Genomic DNA, 19307 nt, shown 5'->3' with positions numbered 1-19307 from the left:
CCTATTGAATATTCAGGAAAGGCCTGTTGAGAATATTTGTGAGCTGAGAACTGAATTATGAAAAGGAGCCAACCTTAAGAAGAACTGGGAGTAGAGTATTCCAGGCAGAGAGAATAGTTTGTGCAAAGGATCATAGGTGGAATTAAGTTTGTTGTTTCTGAGGAATAGAAAAATGTTATCCTGGCTGGAGTGAAGTGAAATATTTATTGTAGATTTTGGAATCCTCCACTCAGATTGTAGGGTTTGACTTTATCCCCAATTTGATCGGGGATATTCCCTTCTGTTCCTTATTGGGTGTGCTTTTAATTATGAAAAGCAAATTAATTTTATCAGCATGTATTGAATTGATCATATTATTTTAATTGATAAATCAATTAATTTCCTGATGTTCACCCAATTTTGCATTCTTAGAATAAACGCAGTATGCTTATAATTTTTTGGATACATTGCTAGATTTGGTTTTCTAATGTTTCATTTCGGATTTTTACGTCTGTATTTTGTGAAGTATTTGTTGTTTAAATATTTGGTTAAACTTACTGGTAAAATCATCTGGGCCTTAGAGTTTTTTCTTTTAATATTTTAACTATAGATTTAATTTATTTAATGGTAATGAAATTATTTGGTTTTTCTATTTCTTCTTGAATCGTGGTAATTTATACTTTTCTAAATTTTTCTTAGTTTTTAATTTTATTGGCCTAAAATATGTTTATCGTATTATATTGTATCGTATGTATATTATCTAAATATCTTTTGTAGTTGTAGTCCCCTCTTTCATTCATGTTTCTTTTCCTTGATTTGGAAAAATTGATTTGTCAGTTTTATTAGTCTTTCTCAATGAATTAACTTTTGCATTGTTGTTTCTGTCTTATATCACGGTTTTCTATTACATTAATTTCTTTCCTTTTTCTTTTAAGAGACACAGTGGTATGGGTGATAATACCACAGAGACTCGAGGAAGCTTAGTGTTATTTGTGGGGTTGGTTTTTTTTTTTTTTGGTGAAGAAGATTGGCCCTGAGCTAACATCTGTTGCCAATCTTGCTCTTTTTTCCTTCTCCCCAAAGCGCCAGTACATAGTTGTATCTCCTAGTTGTAGGTCATTCTAGTTCTTCTGTGGAGGATGCTGCCACAACATGGCTTGATGGGCTGTGCATAGGTCCGTGCCCAATATCAAAACCCGGCAAACTCTGGGCCCCCAAAGTGGAGTACATGAACTTAACCACACTATTTCATTAATTTCTATTCTTACCTCTACTAATTCTTCTTTAAACTTTTGGTTTCTTTTGCTTTTTCTAATTTCTTGAAATGGATATTTATTGTACTAATTTTCGTTGTTTGTTTTTCCTTAAGTGTTAGAGTTAAAAATTTCCCTCTCAGTATTGCTTTTAGCTCCATTCCCCCATTTTTGTATATAGTATTTTCCTGTTTTTCAATTCTGAGTATTTTCCTCGATTTCCTTTATGAGTTCGTAATTAGAAGTTGTTTCAAATTTGTATGTAGTGATTTTCTTGTTATATTTTAATATTGATTTCCACTTTGATAGTAGTGTGGTAAAAATGTGTGTGTGTGTGTGTGTGTGTATATGTGTGTATGGTCCTTATGTAACTGGCCCTTTGAAACTTGTTGAGGCTTACTTTTTGTAGTGAGCTTTTGTAATTGTTACTTGTTTGGTTGAAAGAATGAGTGTTCTGCTGTTGTATGTGCAGTAGTCTGTATTTGTCCTTTAGTTCAAGCTTATTAATTATATTGTGAAATCTTCTACATTTTTGATGATTTCAGTTGTCAGATCAATTCCTTAATTACTGAGAAAAGTGTACTACACTATCCCTCTGTGTAGATTTGTCATTTACCCCTCTCCTGTCAATTTTTGCTTTATGTATTATTAGTTGCAGCTAAGATTCAAATTGTTCTAGCCTCCTAGTGGATTGGATTTTTTATTGTTTTGTACTGACTTCTTTATCTTCTAAGTCTTTTTGCCTTAGAATCTATTTAATTTGCCATTAATGTAGTTAGCAGCTTTCTTTTTAAGTATTTTCCTAGTTATCTTTTTTCATTCATTTAATTAAAATTTTTTGTGTCTTTTGTATCTCATTTAAACAAGTATAGCTGGGTATTGTTTTTTATATAGTCTTTTTAAATGATACATATATTCCATTTACATTTATTGTAATTACTTATATGTTTGTACTTGTTTGTACTTATTTGTACTGCCTTATTCTGTACTTTTTATTTGTCCCACTTTTCAATATTTCTTTTCTCTCTTACCTTCATTGGATTTTTTTAGTCAATTTTTCTTTATTGTTTTGGAAATTATGCATTCTTCTCTTGTTTTAGTGGTTGTTAAAATTTTTAACATAAATAGTGTCTAGACTGAATTAAATATCTCTGTCTTCCTATTGAATAAAGACCTTGGAGTGCTTTTGATAACTTCTCAGAACTCCTATGCTGTTTTAATTCTATCTTGTTTTTTAAACAAGACATAACAACTATTATTAATTTATACTGTCAGTATTTAGACGTAGCCCACATATTTTGTTTGCCTTGCTTTTGATCCTTTCTTGCATTTCTGCTCTTCCCTGAGATCTTTGTTCTGCCAGAGGACATTCTTTGAAGTTTCCTTTAATGAAGATCTTCTAGTGGAGCACTCAGTTTTTGTCTCAAAAGATATTAATTTGCCCTAAATCTTGAAGGATATTTGGTAGATATCAAGTTCTACATTGATAGGTCTTTTCTCAGCACATGCAAAGTATAATTCATTGTCTTCTAATGTGAATCTAATCTTAGTCTCTTTGATAATAATTCTTTTTCTCAGGATTTTGAGATGGTATCTCTGTTTTTGGTGTTTTATAGTGTCACGTCACATCATTTATTTAGGTGTGGATTTGTTTATTTATTTATTTTGCTTGGGATTTAATGAGCTTTTTAAATCTATGGTTTGGAAAATTCTTATCTATTATCTCTTCAAACATCGCCACTGACCCATTCTCTGTCTCTGTTCTAGAACTCTTAACTACACAGGTTTAGGCTTTCTTACTCAGTCATCCATGTCTCTTAACATCTTTCGTATTTTTTATTATGTTTCTGTGCTGCATTCTAGATCATTTCTCTTTGGTTCTTTTTCAGATCTGCTTGTTTGCTTATATTTTCAATCTTTTATTTCTTAAAATGTAGTAAACATACCTATTTTATACTTGAGTCCATTGATTCCAGTGTGATTTTGCTTTGCTTTTTTTGCTAGTACTTACTCTTGATGGTTTGTTTGTTTGTGTGTGTGTGTTTCCAGTGAGCTGCTCCTTTCTCTTTGAACTTTATCTATGTTAATTCTTTGAGGATAAAGGTAGATTCCTGTGGAGGAAGTTTTTATTAGCTTCTGTCATAGACCAATGGAGGATACTTTCAATCTAGTGTCAAAATATATAGAATTCTCAGTTTGAGAATTTTTGAACCTCCTTAGGTATGTCATGTAACTTCAAGATATAAATGTGTTTGAGACTGACTTGTGGTTAGTAACTCTTAGGGGAGTATTTTTGTTTGTTTCATAGTTCAAGGCAATTTACCTACTGTCTCTAGTGGTGATGGTGGTGATGGAGTATTTCTGGTTCCCTTATACTGAGCATATAGCATTTTGGGGATGGTTTCTATTAGACTCTCCACTTTGGGCAGCTCTGGGCTTTGTCTGCAGCTCCCGTCTCCCAGGAGATCATGAAAATGAATGGGCAAGGTTGCCTGGTTGGCTAAGTGCCCTCAGAGTGAAAGCTGATTTCATTTTTCCATTTCTGGATTTCTGCCTGCACTGGGATTTTGGCCAGAATTCCTTACTTTCCTGCTAACTCATAAATGCATTTATGAAGATATTTTAATATTTTATTATTTTTTTAGTTTATAGCAAGAGTATCAAAAAGGGTACTTTATTAGTCATTCTGCTGGAAATGAAAATTTAAACTACTTTTTTTAAGTCTTAAAATTTTTACTGTTTGAAGTGTTCTTATTACGGTATAATCTATATATACAACATTTACAAATTATCCTTGTCATTTAGCTATTGGATACCAATAATTTATCTTTGTACCACATGCTCCTGATTCCCAAAGAAGAAGATCGATGAACAGATGGGAGGTGTGGAGCAGTAGTACTTCTAGAAGCAAGAAATAAGTAACTACCCTTCTTTCAGATTCTCTACTGTTTAATGTTCATTTTAGCCACATGATGCAGTCAGCACATGTGATTAGAGAATAGGATAATGATTAAAGAATAACTCCAGATATGGAAATCCTCTGGCAGTGTTTGGGAATTAGTATTGGCATTTGTTTTAATGTTACTTTAACAGTTTAAATAATTTTGAATGTTGAAAGAGTAGTAACTTACATGTGGTCAATTATGTATTATTACTCATAAAATGTCAAGGTTTCCTTCTTTGGAGGGGCCAAAAAATCAAAAGGAATCAAAATTATAATGCTCCTATCTGGCAACTTTTGGTACAAGAGAATTTGGGAAATTATTATTAAAATTATTTTTTAACTAGGTTCAGAACTTCTGGAAATCTTGTAATCACCCGTGAGATTGATGTGGCAAAAAATCAGTCCTTTTGGTTTATCAACAAAAAATCTACAACCCAGAAAGTAGTAGAAGAGCAAGTTGCAGCCTTAAATATTCAAGTGGGCAATCTTTGCCAGTTTTTACCTCAGGTATGTGAGAATTAGATGTAAAGATGGGTAAATTTTGTACATAATGTTTCCTTTTTATGCTATATGAGAATGTAAATTCTTTTCAAGAGATATTGTAATGGTTATTATTTAAGCTGAGCAATAGCAGTCAATAATCACTAATAGTTCTTTGTAAAATGTAGTGTCTCATCTCTTATAGCATGGTCTTATTAATTTGTGGTAATTTGAAAAATTTCAATTAAAAAGTCCAAGTTACAGAGTATTGTAAAGGAAATAAAGTTATATTATTTTTAAGTTCAGAGAGTAGCTTGAATAGCTATGTGCTTCCATTTGTAGGCTTTTAAAATTTCAATAAACAACTTCTTAATCAGTGTATTTATGTAAAATATTTGATATACTAAAACTCTTAAGTCTGTAGGTGTGCCTTCTAAAAATCTTGTTATATTTTAAGTTTGTTTAATAAAAATAAAACATCTTGGGGGCCAGCCCCGTGGCCTAGTGGTTAAGTTCAGCGTGCTCCACTTTGGCAGCCTGGGTTCAGTTCCCTGGTGCGGACCTACACCACTTGTTGGCAGCCATGCTGTGATGGTGACCCACATACAAAATAGAGGAAGATTGGCACAGATGTTAGCTCAGGGTGAATTTTCCTCAAGCAAAGGGGAAAGATTGGCAACAGATGTTAACTCAGGGCTTATCTTCCTCAGCAAAAAAAATAAAATAAAAAACAATTTTATAATACTGTTATGCTGATAATGCATGTTCAATATTAAAGTCAAATACCTTTTAAATTTGTCACTGAATGCCATCTGGTGACTGAATTATAGTTCATTTTCTTTCCTCAGAAACGATGATTTGATTACATATGTCCAAATTAAATAAAAATAAAAGTTTGAAAGCATTTATCAGCTGAAGTCAGACTTTTTTTTTTAAAGATTGGCACCTGAGCTAAGATTTGTTGCCAGTCTTCTTCCCCCCTCCCTCCCAATTCTTTTCCCCAAAGTCCCCCAGTACATAGTTGTATATTCTGGTTGTAAGTCTCTCTAGTTGTGCCATGTGGATGCTGTCTCAGCATAGCCTGATGAGTAGTGCCATGTCCGCCCCCAGGATCTGAACCATGAAACCCTGGGCCACCCAAACAGAGCGCACAAAATTTACTCTGCCATGGGGCCGATCCCTGACATTTTTTTTTAACTTTTAACATTCCAGCTGATGTGTGGTAGATAATGATCATTTCAATCCAGGGGACTATTTTTTTTTATTTCCAAACTCTTTATTATGTGTATATAAACATTTCAACCTGGAAATACTGACAGACATTTTTTAAACGTTCTCAGGCAGATGACAGTTTATACCCTAAGTTTATCTTTATTATTTTAAAGAGTAATATATGAAAGGACAGGGTATATATTAAAATTTACTTCTCAAAATACATTTTTTTTTTAAATGAGTTTCATCTTGACAGGTGTGATCATTGAGTGAAATATGTTTTGAAGATATTTATAAATGATGATAGTTGCTGATATTTAAGTTTTGTGCTCTAGGATAAAGTTGGAGAATTTGCTAAACTCAGTAAAATTGAACTCCTTGAAGCTACTGAGAAGTCAATTGGTCCTCCAGAAATGCACAGATACCACTGTGAACTTAAAAACTTCAGGGAGAAAGAAAAACAACTAGAGGTATTTATAAATAGATAACTCATTTTTTTTGTCCCTCATTGATTTCTGTGTCTCAAAATGTGGAAGTAGTTCTGATTCGTTGAGTGAATTCATATCTTTGTGATTTTTTTCACCCAGGATTCTATCGCTGACATTAATTAAATTAGGTGACAAAAAGTGAGAATGGATACGATAATGTAAAGTTTGAAAACATTGACTATTGTTTTGTTAAATAGATGTTATTAATTGAATTTCTAAGGAACCAATAATAGAATTATAAAGTATTTTTTTTTCTCAGGAAGTTTCATTATTATTATTTTATTCTTTCAGTATTTGTTAAACACCTACCATGTGCCAGGCACTCTGTAAGGCTTTTGGTAATGCAGCAGGTACCAATGTAGCTGTTAATATAACGTCTCTGTTGAACCAGTTCTCATATTTTTTCAGTTGCATGAGGGTAGACTTTAAGAGAACTATACATTTAGTTGCAGTGTTGAATTTTTATTGTCACCTTTAATAAACATATAAATTAAGATGTCCTTTTATAGCATATCATTTGAAAAGGTGTTTTATTTAATGAATCATTTTCCACATCTCAGCAACTAAAATAAATTCAGTAAATTTTTGTAATAAGAAATCTCGTGAACAAATGCTTTCTCTTAAACTCTGTCATACTTGATAATATGTTTTATAATTTAATATGTTTGTTATACTTATTCAGAGTGAATGACCAAAAGAGTTGTAATTATTTTGTCATACTTCAGATACTCCGTCAGTCCTTTTAGGCTTCCCCACATCAAACAATCTAATATTCCCCTCTGAAACCCTCATGGAAACTACCTGCCATCCTCTGAAAGCAAACAAGCACGTATTCTGCTAGGTTCTCACTGTGTATTTGCATTTGTTAATTCACAATATAAAGGCTGAATTTTAGCTTTCCCCTATCTCATTTCCTTAAGCCATGGGCCTTCATAACATGCTACATAACATAATCATAATCATACTACCTTGACTTGTATGTCATGGTATAGCTTCTGTTGAACTTTCATCTGCAGTAAGTTGAAGTGCTTCCACCCTGGAGGGGAATGGGGCAGGTATCTCTCTTGCTTTAAGCAAGAAGAGTCCAGGCTCAGAGAGGTGGGAGGCCTCCCTCACAGCCCTGTGATTAATAGATTGTCGAGCCTAGGCAGGAACTCAGGTGTGCACGTTAGTTTTACACAGTTCTTAAGAACTCCTATGGAATTCTTTATTGTGAAATTTTGCTAGCATTGTACATTTTTTATTAAAAGATTTGACCTGTTGTCTTTTTTCAGTTAAACTAATTATTAAATATTTATTTTAGACCTCATGCAAAGAGAAAACTGAATATCTGGAGAAAATGATTCAGAGGAATGAAAGATATAAACAAGATGTGGAGAGGTTCTATGAACGTAAGCGACATTTAGATTTGATTGAGATGCTTGAAGCAAAAAGGCCATGGGTGGTAAGTCTTAGTTATTAGAGGCAAAAATAGTAATTCTTTAAGTAGCGGAAAAGTTATAAAGAAGACATTAATTAGTTTGAATAGTAATTCAAATTAGCGCTTTTGTTCATTTTTCCTTTATATATCATACATAATAAAATTTATCTTTCTTACTTTTTATTGTCATATAGCTGTGCTGTTATTATTATTATTATATAACAAATAACACCTGATTAAGCCAGTGCTCTTAATTCTTCCAGATTTGAGTCCTCAACATATAGTTTTGTTTTATAAAATGTTAATGAACTAAAAATATTCGCACGTGTAAAAATTAAATCTTTGTTCTCAGGTCACTGAGAATTTGCTTGGAGTGTGCCACTGATATTGACTTCAGCTACAGATGTAGCTGAAGAATATTAACTGGAATCTTCTACTCATATGCGTTATAAGTTTACTGAGGCAACTGTTTTCTTTCTGATCACTGCATGATATATGTTTTATTATTTAAGACCACAGTTTGGGCCAAAGATTCACTTCCCTCAATGCATTACTTTACAATAGCTGCGACGAAATAAAACAGTTTTATAATGTTTGTTCCAAGGTTAGGATGGAAATAATTATTAGATTAGAAAAATAAGTGGCTATGTTTGTTGCCTTCTCCCACCCCCACTTTACCCTACCCTGTCCCATAATTCCATTATTCTTAAACTTTTTTCTTTCTTCAGTTTGTTTTGATTACATTTTTCCTTTATTCATTATTCTTGAACCTAATTTATCTTTGTCTTCTGAAGTCTTTCGTTTCCCCTAAGATTGATTTCAACTTTTTTCCTTTTTTTCGATTTATGCTAATGTTTGTGTTCTTTTCTCTTCATCCCTTCTGCTCTCTTAGCACTGCACTTGTTTTTTTTAGCAAATATTTATTAATTCCTCTGACATGACAAGCATCATTTTCATTGGCATACTTCTTTTTGACCCATTTTCCTTTTGTTGTGTTTTTTTCGTAACAGTTTCTTTTGCTTCTTGATACATTCTTGTGTCTCTTCTTTATTGGGAGACTAGAGGACAACCTCATTTTAGTAGCCATTAGGGTATAAGTTTTAGAAACAGGAAGAGATGGAAGTCAGAGAGTCCAGCTTAGTGATAGAGGTGAATGCTCTGTGAGTATCAATCAAGATTCTTAGTGAATCATTATGTTAGTGTTTACTCTTTCTGAAGTTGTTTCAGAGGACAGATTTTATGTTAATAGATTGCCAAAAGGATGTCAAAATAGTCTTTTCATAGGTTTGGTTTCTGACTGTACCTTGATTTTACTATACATGTTAGTTTAAGCTAGTAGTGCATTAACTTCTGTTTTTTGTGTTTGTTGCAAGGAATATGAAAATGTTCGTCAGGAATATGAAGAAGTAAAACTAGCTCGTGACCGAGTGAAGGAAGAGGTCAGAAAACTTAAAGAAGGGCAGATTCCTATGACACTTCGGATAGAAGAAATTGAAAAGCAGCGGCACAATTTGGAGGCTCGAATCAAAGAGAAGGTGCTTTTCTGGTTCAATTTTGGATTTCCTATATTTTATTTTAGCAAATACAGAAAATATTTTGCAGGTCTTTTAAAATATTTTGTAGATTTACTTCTAGTTTTGGCTCCTTAAATTCTTTAAGAATCCTACCAGCACAGGGCTTTCAAGGTGCTGGTTATTACTGTTCGAGCGTACTACTTTATAGAAATTGCAGGATATAAAAAGAGAAAAATGAAATGTGATTGTTTCAATTAAAAGAGGATTCAGAGTAGTATTCTTAGAAACATTGAACCTCACTTTTTGTGAATTTTTTTATCTGCTTTGTAATTATTTGCCCTTTCGGAGGAGGGTGATAGAGAAAGCCTGATGTTTCTTAGAATAAATAATACAATGGCATATAGAATATTCTCTCTATTTTGAAAATATAACTAAATTTTTTATGGTCATGGCTTTTCACCTTTAGGGGAGATTTTGGAGTCAGAGATTATTTTGAGAATGGTTTAAGTTATGGGCTCTGCTATCCTGGAGGATTGGTTTTATGATCAGATAAAATAACACAAGAAAATAAATGTGACCAGATAAACATATGTATGCATATTGCTGCAGCTATTTTTAATATCAATAGGAATAACTTTTTATAACAGTTTTAATACAGTTTAATAACAGTTTTGCAAATAACTGTTAGTATCTTTGGTGACAATTACCAAATTTAGTTATTGATGGTAACAAAACAAATATAATAGTTTGGTTTGAAAGAGATCATGGAAAAGCATGGGTGGGGCCACATCACTGGCTTGCTTGAGTTTTTAACTAACTTCCCCCTCTTCTGGTTCAATCTTACAGGCAACGGATATTAAGGAGACATCTCAAAAATGCAAACAAAGGCAAGATGTTATAGAAAGGAAAGATAAACATGTAAGGTTTTGTATTGAAATTTTTATTATGCTAATTTGTCCTAACTTTTGTGTTCAGGTCTGGATTACGAGGCAACTTCTTGTTTGGGAATTGTCTAAAATCCTCCTCATTCTTTATTTTTTTGTCTTTGTGAGAGAAACTAAGATTGGAAGTATAGCAGTTGCCCAGTGGATAATTGGGAAGAATTGCTCAAAACTACTCATAGATATGCCTTATGGTCATTGTAGCTGAGTAGCTGTAGTTTTTTAATAGGGTAATGGTAAAATTGGATTTAGTTATCTTAATAGCAGAAATTAAATTATAAGGGATTTTTTCTGTTTGTTTATGTTAAGAATAGGGTATTAAAAAGCTGATTACAAATTCTTTGTACATAGGTGGGGCTTGATGGCAAAATTATTTTAGGATGATTGGGCAAGAAAGTGGACTTTTTAACTAACCAATCCCCAAATTATGTGGGGTTCTATTCTCCAGGACCATTCAGAAACAATTTTGAATCACCTGTCTTGGGGTAGTTACGTAACGTGAGGCATTCCTTGGTGGTTGAAGCTTTGTGTTAATCTTCCAGTTGTCAGCCTCACTCCTTTTTTTTGTGTGTTTATCTTCAAGTCCCAGGCCCCTCTCATTTAAGATGAACCTTAAATTTCCATGGCAGAAGCTTGGCTGCCAGTGTTATGTGCTCAGGGTGTGTGTATAGAGGGGGCGTGGAGGCAGTGGGGTGGGAGGTAGGGTAGGGGTAAGTCTGTTATGTGATGTCTTCTTTTTTTTGAAGGCTCAACAATATTTTAATTTATTTATAGCAAAATCTTCCTTCTCCAGATCCCTGTAAAGTATGTACGGGGCAATCATCATTATATCCAAACTGCTGGTGGAGAAATAGCGGCTCAACAAAATTAAATGACTTAAGGAACTCAGAAGTAACTCCCAGTGCCACACTCTACTTCCTCCAACATAAAAAATTACTTTTTCTGCAAAAGTCTTACTAAATATGTACTGTCTTTTATACTTGACATTTGCTAGTTCTAAGAGTCTCTGGGATTAATTTTTTTTAGAAGAGTTAGCTCTTGTCCCTTACTCTTTGACCTCCCTTTTGCACCATAGTTCCTATAATATGCTGCTAAATTAGTTCTCCCTCTGCTGTCTTTTATCTTCTGAATATTTATTGAATTCTCCAGTTGCTGATGTCTCCTCCCTTATTTCTTTTGTCCTTGTGGGATTGAACCCATTTTACTCCATTTCTATTATTTAGTTAGAGTTTAGGAGGGAAAAGGCATAAAGATTCACCTTTAAAACCCCAGACAGGAATACCAGGTTGATAGGTTGTCTAAAGTTGAATCATCCTTGCTATCCTGTCATAAATCTTACTTGATATTTTAGTATATTGCTTGGATTCAAATAGAGAATCTCATGTTTAGAATTTTTTGCATCATGTGAGATTGGCCTAAAATTTTATTTTAGTCCATCTTTAGCTGGTTCTTTCAATGTTATGCTGATGTTTTAAGTAGTTTAATACTCCTTGGACCAATATTTTCTTTTTTTCCCTTATAATTGCCAGGGTTTATCACTTTTATAAATTTTTGAATTTTTAGCTTAATGTTTCTTTCTTTCATTTTTTTTTTTTTTTTTTTTTGGTGAGGAAGATTGGCCCTGATCTAACATCTGTGGCAATCTTCCTCTATTTTGTATATGGGACACCACTACAGCATGACTTGAGGAGCGGTGTGTAGGTCCAGGCCCAGAATCTGAACTTGTGAACCCTGGGCTGCTGAAGTGGAGCATGCTAACTTAACCACTACACCATTGAGCCAGCCCTCTAGCTTAATTTTTAGTAGGTAGATTTTAGGATATAAATTTTTTTCTGATTATCATTTAGCTACATCTCACATGTGTTGATATGTGCTTTTATTGTTTTTCAGGTCAAGATTTTATAATTCTCATTTTCATGCTTTTATTCATTTCAGGTTATATAGGAGTTCTTATTGTTTTAATTTCTATAGATAATGGAATTTTTAAGTTTTTTTAATGTAGAGTTCCAGTTATATTGCTTTATGGTTAATAAATGAGGACTTTATGATTATTTTAGAGTTTTTTAAGACCTCTTTTGGACTTTTATGTTTGGTTTTGTACACGTTTTACATATATTCAAAAAGAATGTGAATTCTGTCTTTAGGTGTAGTTTTATGTATATGTATAGCAGGCTTACTGTAATTATATTATCCGATGTTCTACTTCCTTATTTTTTTCCCTACTTGACTTAGCCATTCTTAAAGTGTCAGTAGCTCCTTCTGTGAGGATAGATTTGTCTATTTTTCCTTCTAATTATGTTCTTGCTTCCCAGGTTTTAAAGCTTTATTGTTTTGTACTACTTGTGTCATGTTTTGATTTATTTTATCTGCTGTAGATAATAGATCCTGGGTTTTGTTTTGTAATTTTTTTTTTCAATTTGGTGTGACACACTTTTTAATATAGTGAAGGAGCTTAACCAGTTCACTTTTACCGTTGTTTTCTGTTTACTATTGTTTTTGTTTGATTCCTCCTGCTTCCCTTTCTACTTTCCGTTGCTGTTGATCAAGGTTTTCTTAAGTTATATATTCTAAGCCTATTCTACTCATTACTCTTAAAGTTTAAATAACAAAAAAGTTAATCAGTGTTTTTTTCTTCCACTTAATTAAGATGAAAATCTTAGCAAGCTTTTATTTTCTGTTCCTCCATTCCATGTCAATGTCATCAGAAATTTTACTTGTCAGTTATTTAAAATGTATTTTTTACTGTCTGTCTTTATTTAGACTTAATAATATGTTTTATTGGCTTATTTGATCATATTACTTCTTATATTACACTTCTGGCTCCCTCTTTTGAGGAGGTACAGATTTTTTTTTTCTTCCTGGATATATTCTATAGGTGTTTTACACAGGTTCTTTGGGTGATGAACTTTCTGAGTCCTTGTATGTTGGAAAGTATCTTTTCTACTCTTCACTCTGGAATATTAACATGGCTGGATATTGAATTCTAAATTACAAATTATTTTTTCTCAACACTTTGACAATCCTGCCCCAGTGTCCTCTTGGGTTCCTGAGAAGTAGCAGCTATGAGAGGTAGGCAGAGACTATTTTGGATAGATCCTTGAAGAAAAAAGAAAGGAAATTGAATTTGATTTTAGCTGCAACGAGAATCTATGAGAGGAAGTTTTTAAGCCAGCGAGAAAAGTATTTCATATATATTTTTAAAGCACTCTGGACTGCCTTAAGAAGAATGGACTATATGGGGCAAAAATAAAAGCCAAGAGTTTAGTTAGGAGGCTGTTGCAGTAGTCTAGGCGAGAGAGAATGGTGGCTTGAACTAGGGTGGTAGCAGTTGATAAACAACTTTAGAAAATTAACCAACACAATTTGCTCAGGGAATAGATAATAAAGATTATGGGAAAATCAGACATCACATCCAACTCTTTGACTTCACAATTGATGGATAGTAGTGCCTTCTACTGACTTAAGGATTGCTAGGAAAGGGGAAATAAAGAGTTCTGTTTGATTATGTAAAGTTCCATTCTTTTACTTTAAACCTATTTATGTCTTCAAATCTAAAATATATTTCTTGTAAACTGTACAGCCATGCACTGCATAATTATGGTCTGGTCAACGATGGACCGCATAGACGACGGTGGTCCCATGAGATTAGTACCATACAGCCTAGGTGTGTAGTGAGCTATACCATCTAGGTTTAAGTACATTCTGTGATGTTCACACAACGATGAAATCACCTAATGACACATTTCTCAGAATGTATCTCTGTTGTTAAGCGATGCATGACTGTATATAGTTGGATCATAGTCTTTTTTCCATTCTGCCTATTTCTGCCTTTTAATTGGAGTGTTTAATCTATTTGTATTTGATGTAAATGCTAATAAGGTAGGATTTATATGTGCCATTTTGCTAATTTGTTTTTAGTATGTCCTATGACTTTTTTGTTCCTCCATTGTTGCCTTCTTTTGTGTTAAATGTTTTCTGTTGTACCATTTTAATTCCCTTGTTTCTTTTACTGTGTATTTTTTGAGCTATTTTCTTAGTGGTTGCCTTTAGAGTTATAATTAACATTATAAGTTATAATAATCTAGTTCATATTAATACCAACTTAATTTCAGTAGTGTGCAAAACTTTGCTCTCATATATCTCCATTCTCTTCTTCCTCCTTTGTGCTGTTATTATCTTGCAAATTATCTTTTTAATCAGTATAAGCCTATCAGCACAGTTTTATAATTATTTCTTTATACAGTTTTGTTTTTGTAACAGTAGTTGTTTGATTCTCTGACACATATGGAGTGTCCTACAATTCAATTCAATTTTGATACTACCCAGAATTAGAGCAGACTACAAGTTAAGGGCTCAGTCTCACGAGATAGCCCTTACTTCAGACACCAGTCTCAAGTCCCCAGGCTACTTGGACTTTTGTCTGACTTGGCTACACATTCAGGGGTTCCCACAACCCCTCCTTTCAGGTTCAGAATTTGTTAAAACAACTCACAGAACTCAGGAAGACGTTATACTTAACAGTTACCAGTTTATTATAAAGGATACAACTAAAGAACAACAAAATGGAAGAGGTGCATAGGACAAGATAGAGGGAGTGGAGCGACACAGAGCTTCCATTCCCTTCTGAGCACCTCACCTTCCCACCATATCAACATATTCCCTGACCCAGAAGCTCCATACCCTCATGGTTTAAGAGTTTTTATCGAAGTTTCATTTCATGGGCATGATTGATTAAATTCTTGGCTGTTGATGATTGAACTCAAATCTCCAGTCCCTCTCTCCTCCTGGAGGGCAGGGGTTGGGGTTAAAAGTTCCAACCCTCTAATAATTTGATTGATTCTTTGGGCAACCAGTCTCTATCCTGAAGCTATCTAGAGGCCCTGCCAGGAATCATATTAGCATGAAATCAGGTATTGTCAAAAAGGGCTTGATGTGAATAACAAAAGACGTTCCTGTCACTCAGGAAATTCTAAGAGTTTTAAGAACTCTGGGCCAGGAACTGGGGACAAAGACCAAATGTATATTTCTGTTATGCTACAACAGTTGTCTTTTATATCAGATAGGAGAAAAGAAGAGTTATAGACAACAAATACATTTTTACTATCTTTTATATTTACCTGTGTACAGGCGTACCTTGGAGATATTGCAGGTTGGGTTCCAGACCACTGCAATAAAGTGTCACATGAATCTTTTGGTTTTCTAGTGCATATAAAAGTTATATTTACACTATACTGTAGTCTAAGTGTGCAGTAACATTATGTCTAAATAAGTAATGTACATAACTTAATTAAAAATACTTTATTGCAAAAAAATGCTAATCATTATCTGAGCCTTCAGTGAATCATAATCTTTTTACTGGTAGAGGGTCTTGTGAAAGATGAAGTATCTGGAAAGTACAGTAAAGTGAAGCACAATAAAATAAGGTATACCTGTAGTTACCTTTACTGGTGCTTTTTATGTCTTTCTAGAGATTGAAGTTACTGTCTTGTGTCCTTTCATTTCGTCGTGAAAGACTTCTTTTAGTATTTCTTGTAGGGCAGGTCTTCTAGTGCCAAGTTCTCTCAGTTTTTGTTTATCTGGGAATGTCTTAAATTCTCCTTTGTTTTTGAAGGATAGTTTTGCTGCATATAGAAGTCTTGGTTTTCTTTCAGCACTTTGAATTTGAATATGACATCCCACTTCCTTCTGGCCTCCATGGTTTCTGATGAAGAATCAGCTGTTAATCTTATGAGGATCCCTTGTACATAATAAGCTACTTTTTTCTTGCTTTTGAAATTCTCTTTGTCTTTCAGAAGTTAACTGTGAAGTTTTTAGATGTGAATCTCCTTGAGTTTATCCTGCTTGGAATTAATTGAGCTTCTTGGATGTGCAGATTAATGTCTTTATAAAAGTTGAGATGCTTTTGGTCATTATTTCTTCAAATATTCTTCCTGCCGCTTTCTTTCTCTTCTCTCCTGAAACTCCTATTATGCGTGTTTTGACGTACTTGATGACGTCATGCATTCTCTTTATTTTTCTTCATTTTTTTTCCTTTTCTGTTCTTCAGACTAGATAATCTCAATTGACATATCTTCAGGTTTCCTTATTCTATATTTTGCCTGTTCAGATCTCCTGTTGAGCCCCAGTAGTGAATCTTTTATTTCAGTTATTGTACTTTTTAACTGCAGAATTCCTAGTTGGCGTTTTTTCATAATTTCTATCTCTATTGATATTCTCTATTCAATGAGACATCATTCTCTTCCTTTCCTTTGTTCTTTAGACGTAGTTTCCTTTAGTTCATGAACATTATAAATAGCTGTATTAAAATCTTTGTTTTTTAAGTCTATTACTCAGGTTCCTTGGGGACTTTTTCTTTCGACTGCTTTTTTTTCCTATTATGAGTCATACTTTCTCGTTTCATTGAATGTGTTGTAATTTTCTGTTAAAATTGGACAGTTTGAATAGCACGATGTGGCAACTCAGAAATCAGTCATTTTCCTCTCCCCTAGGCTTGTTGTTGCTGGTTTTTTTTTTTTTTCGTTACTTTCCTAATTAATTCTATGAAGTCTGTATTTGTTGTATGTGACTACTGAACTCTCTGCTTGGTTAGATTAGTGGTCAGCTAATTCGACAGATATTTCTTAAAATGACTGGAACCAGTCTGTCTCTCAGTTTTTGCTGAAGATGTCTGCATGCATGTTCAGTCACACCAACACAGCTGGACAGTGTTTTCACTTTCCACCAAGATTCAGTCATTTTTTTGTGAGTAAATGCTCTCTGAATTGTTGAACACTTTGGTTAATTTCCACTGCTAGTTCACAACTCTCTTTTGACCTTCACTTCCTGTTTGTACAGAGTGTCAAAGTGAAACAGTCTTTGCACAGAGGCTCTGTGAGAGCTTAAGACCTCCTTGAGTCTTTCTGGAGCATGTGCACGGCCCTGGGCATGTACACAGTCCTACTCATGCATGTGGCCTTTTAGAGTCCCAGGAGCTTCCAGAGCCTCCTGTGGGTTTCTTATTCTCCAGCTTTTCCTTTTAAGTTTTTTGGTTAGCTTATTGTTTGTCTCAGCCCTTATTCCTCAGCAGCTAGCTGTGGTGCTGAACAGTTGCCACTGATTGTTCTTTGACAGATGCCTCCAGGGAAAAGAGTGTTTTGCAGTGAGCAGGCTCTGGAGTCAGGTCAAATAAAGACAAGCCTTGCAAGTAAGATTTTCCAGGACACTGCTAAATAATGACAGTTCTCTGAGAATGAGAGTATGAAAGAGCCCTAACCCTGTTCTGACTTCTCCAGTGGCTGCTAGGCTGCTCATTTCACTATGATTGTGGGCTGTTGGTTTTCAAGGCTGCCATGGAACTGAGGAGAGGGGAGTGGGAATAGGGTGTATTAAAATGCCACAGAACTTGTTGATTTTACCAAGATTCACACATTTTTGTTAATAAACTCTCTGGGTTGTGGCAAGCCTTTGTTAAATTCCAGAGTTCTGAAAATATTAATTTTGACAATTTTTGTGATGTTTTCATTGCTTTTATGGTGGAGAGGATTTTCAGAGCTTCTTACTTTGCCATACCTCATAACATCCAAATATTTTCTGTATCTACAGAAAAATGTTGCTGGGATTTTTCATAAGAATTGCATTAAATGTGTATATCAATTTGGAGAGAATTGATACCTTTACCATGTTGAGTCTTCCAATCTATGAACATGACGTGTCTCATTTATTTAGATCTTTCATTTCTTTCACCAGCATTGTGTAGGTTTCAGTATACGCAATCTCTTTGTGTTTTGTTGGATTACAGCTTAGTATTTCTCTTTGATTCCTTCAGGTTTTCTGCATAGGTAATCATTGTCATCTACAAATGGGGACAGTTTTATTTCTTATTTCTGATTTGTATGCCTTTTATTTCCTTTCTTGCCTTATTGCACTGGCTAGAACTTCTAGCACTGTGTTGAATAAGAATGGTAAGAGTGGACATCCTTGCCTTGATCCTGATCGTAGGAGGAAAGCATTCAGTTTTTCACCACTAAGTATAATGTTAGCTGTAGGTTTTTTATAGATGGTCTTTATCAAGTTTAGGAAGTTATACTCTATTCCTATGTTTCTGAGAGTATTTATCATAAATGAGTGTTGGAATTTTGTTAAATGCTTTTTCTGCATCTATTAATATGATCCTGTACATGTTCATCTTTATTTTGTTAATTTGGTGGATTACATTGATTTTTGAATATCAAATCAAGTTTGCATCCCTGAAATAAACCCTGCTTGGTTTGGGTGTATAAATATACAATTCATTTTACATATTGTTGAATTCTATTTGCTAACAGTTAAAGGATTTTTGTATCTGTATTCATGAAGGATATTGTTCTGTAGTTTTCTTTTTTACTGTCTGCTTTTGCTATCAGTAATAACTAGCTTTATGAAAAAGCTAAGAGTGTTCTCTTCTGTTTTTTGGAAGAGATGTGTAGAATTGGTGTTAATTCTTCTTTAAACATTCTAAATAATTCTCACATAACACTGGGTCTGGAGATTTCTTTTTTGGGAAGTTTTAAAATTACACATTCAATTTATTTGATGGTTATAGGGCTAGTCAAATAATCTCTCATTTTGGATGAGTTGTGGTAGTGTTTCTTGAGAAATTGGACCATTTTTTCTAAGTTTCCAATATATGTGTACATAAATTCTCTTATTATCCTTTTGATGTCTGTAATTTCCTTCTCATCACTGCTATGGCTGTGTCCCACAAATTTTAATACATTTATTTTAATTTTTGTTCTGTTTAATGTATTTTTTTCACTATTCTTGAGATCATAATTTGTTTATCCACTCACCTGTTAATGAACATTTAAGTTTTTTCTGGTTTGGGGCTATTACCAGTAAAGCTTCCATGAGTATTCTTGTACAAGTTTTTGTATGAACACATGCTTTCATTTCTCTTGGATAATGATTATTAATATTTTATTGTAATTGATAAAAGTTGACTTGTTATGGCTTAGAATTTTTTGAAAAGTGGTTCTTCACCATATATAATTTGAGAAACACTGCTTGGAGTAGCCTTGGAGGTGTTAGATTTAGGTAGCTGCAAGGACTCTCCTTACAT

The 19307-nt window shown here is 33.7% G+C and overlaps 1 protein-coding gene across 5 annotated transcripts in view; it reads left to right on the top strand.

Moving 5' to 3' along the window:
- SMC5 (structural maintenance of chromosomes 5) overlaps positions 1 to 19307 on the top strand; it is an 84066-nt gene that overhangs the window by 19442 nt on the left and 45317 nt on the right. For all 5 annotated transcript variants that reach the window (XR_006889047.1, XM_046664125.1, XM_046664126.1 and 2 more), the window contains exons 4-8: positions 4521 to 4683; positions 6204 to 6338; positions 7660 to 7800; positions 9150 to 9311; positions 10137 to 10208. Coding sequence is in view for 4 of the 5 variants with exons in the window: in XM_046664125.1 (XP_046520081.1) it covers positions 4521 to 4683; positions 6204 to 6338; positions 7660 to 7800; positions 9150 to 9311; positions 10137 to 10208 (673 nt within the window). In the remaining variant the exon portion in view is untranslated. The remainder of the gene's footprint in view (positions 1 to 4520; positions 4684 to 6203; positions 6339 to 7659; positions 7801 to 9149; positions 9312 to 10136; positions 10209 to 19307) is intronic.

Source organism: Equus quagga, chromosome 6 (assembly GCF_021613505.1).
Source record: "Equus quagga isolate Etosha38 chromosome 6, UCLA_HA_Equagga_1.0, whole genome shotgun sequence".
NCBI lineage: Eukaryota > Metazoa > Chordata > Mammalia > Perissodactyla > Equidae > Equus > Equus quagga.
Note: the sequence above shows the minus strand (reverse complement) of the source record. Positions and strands in the feature narration are given on the sequence as shown.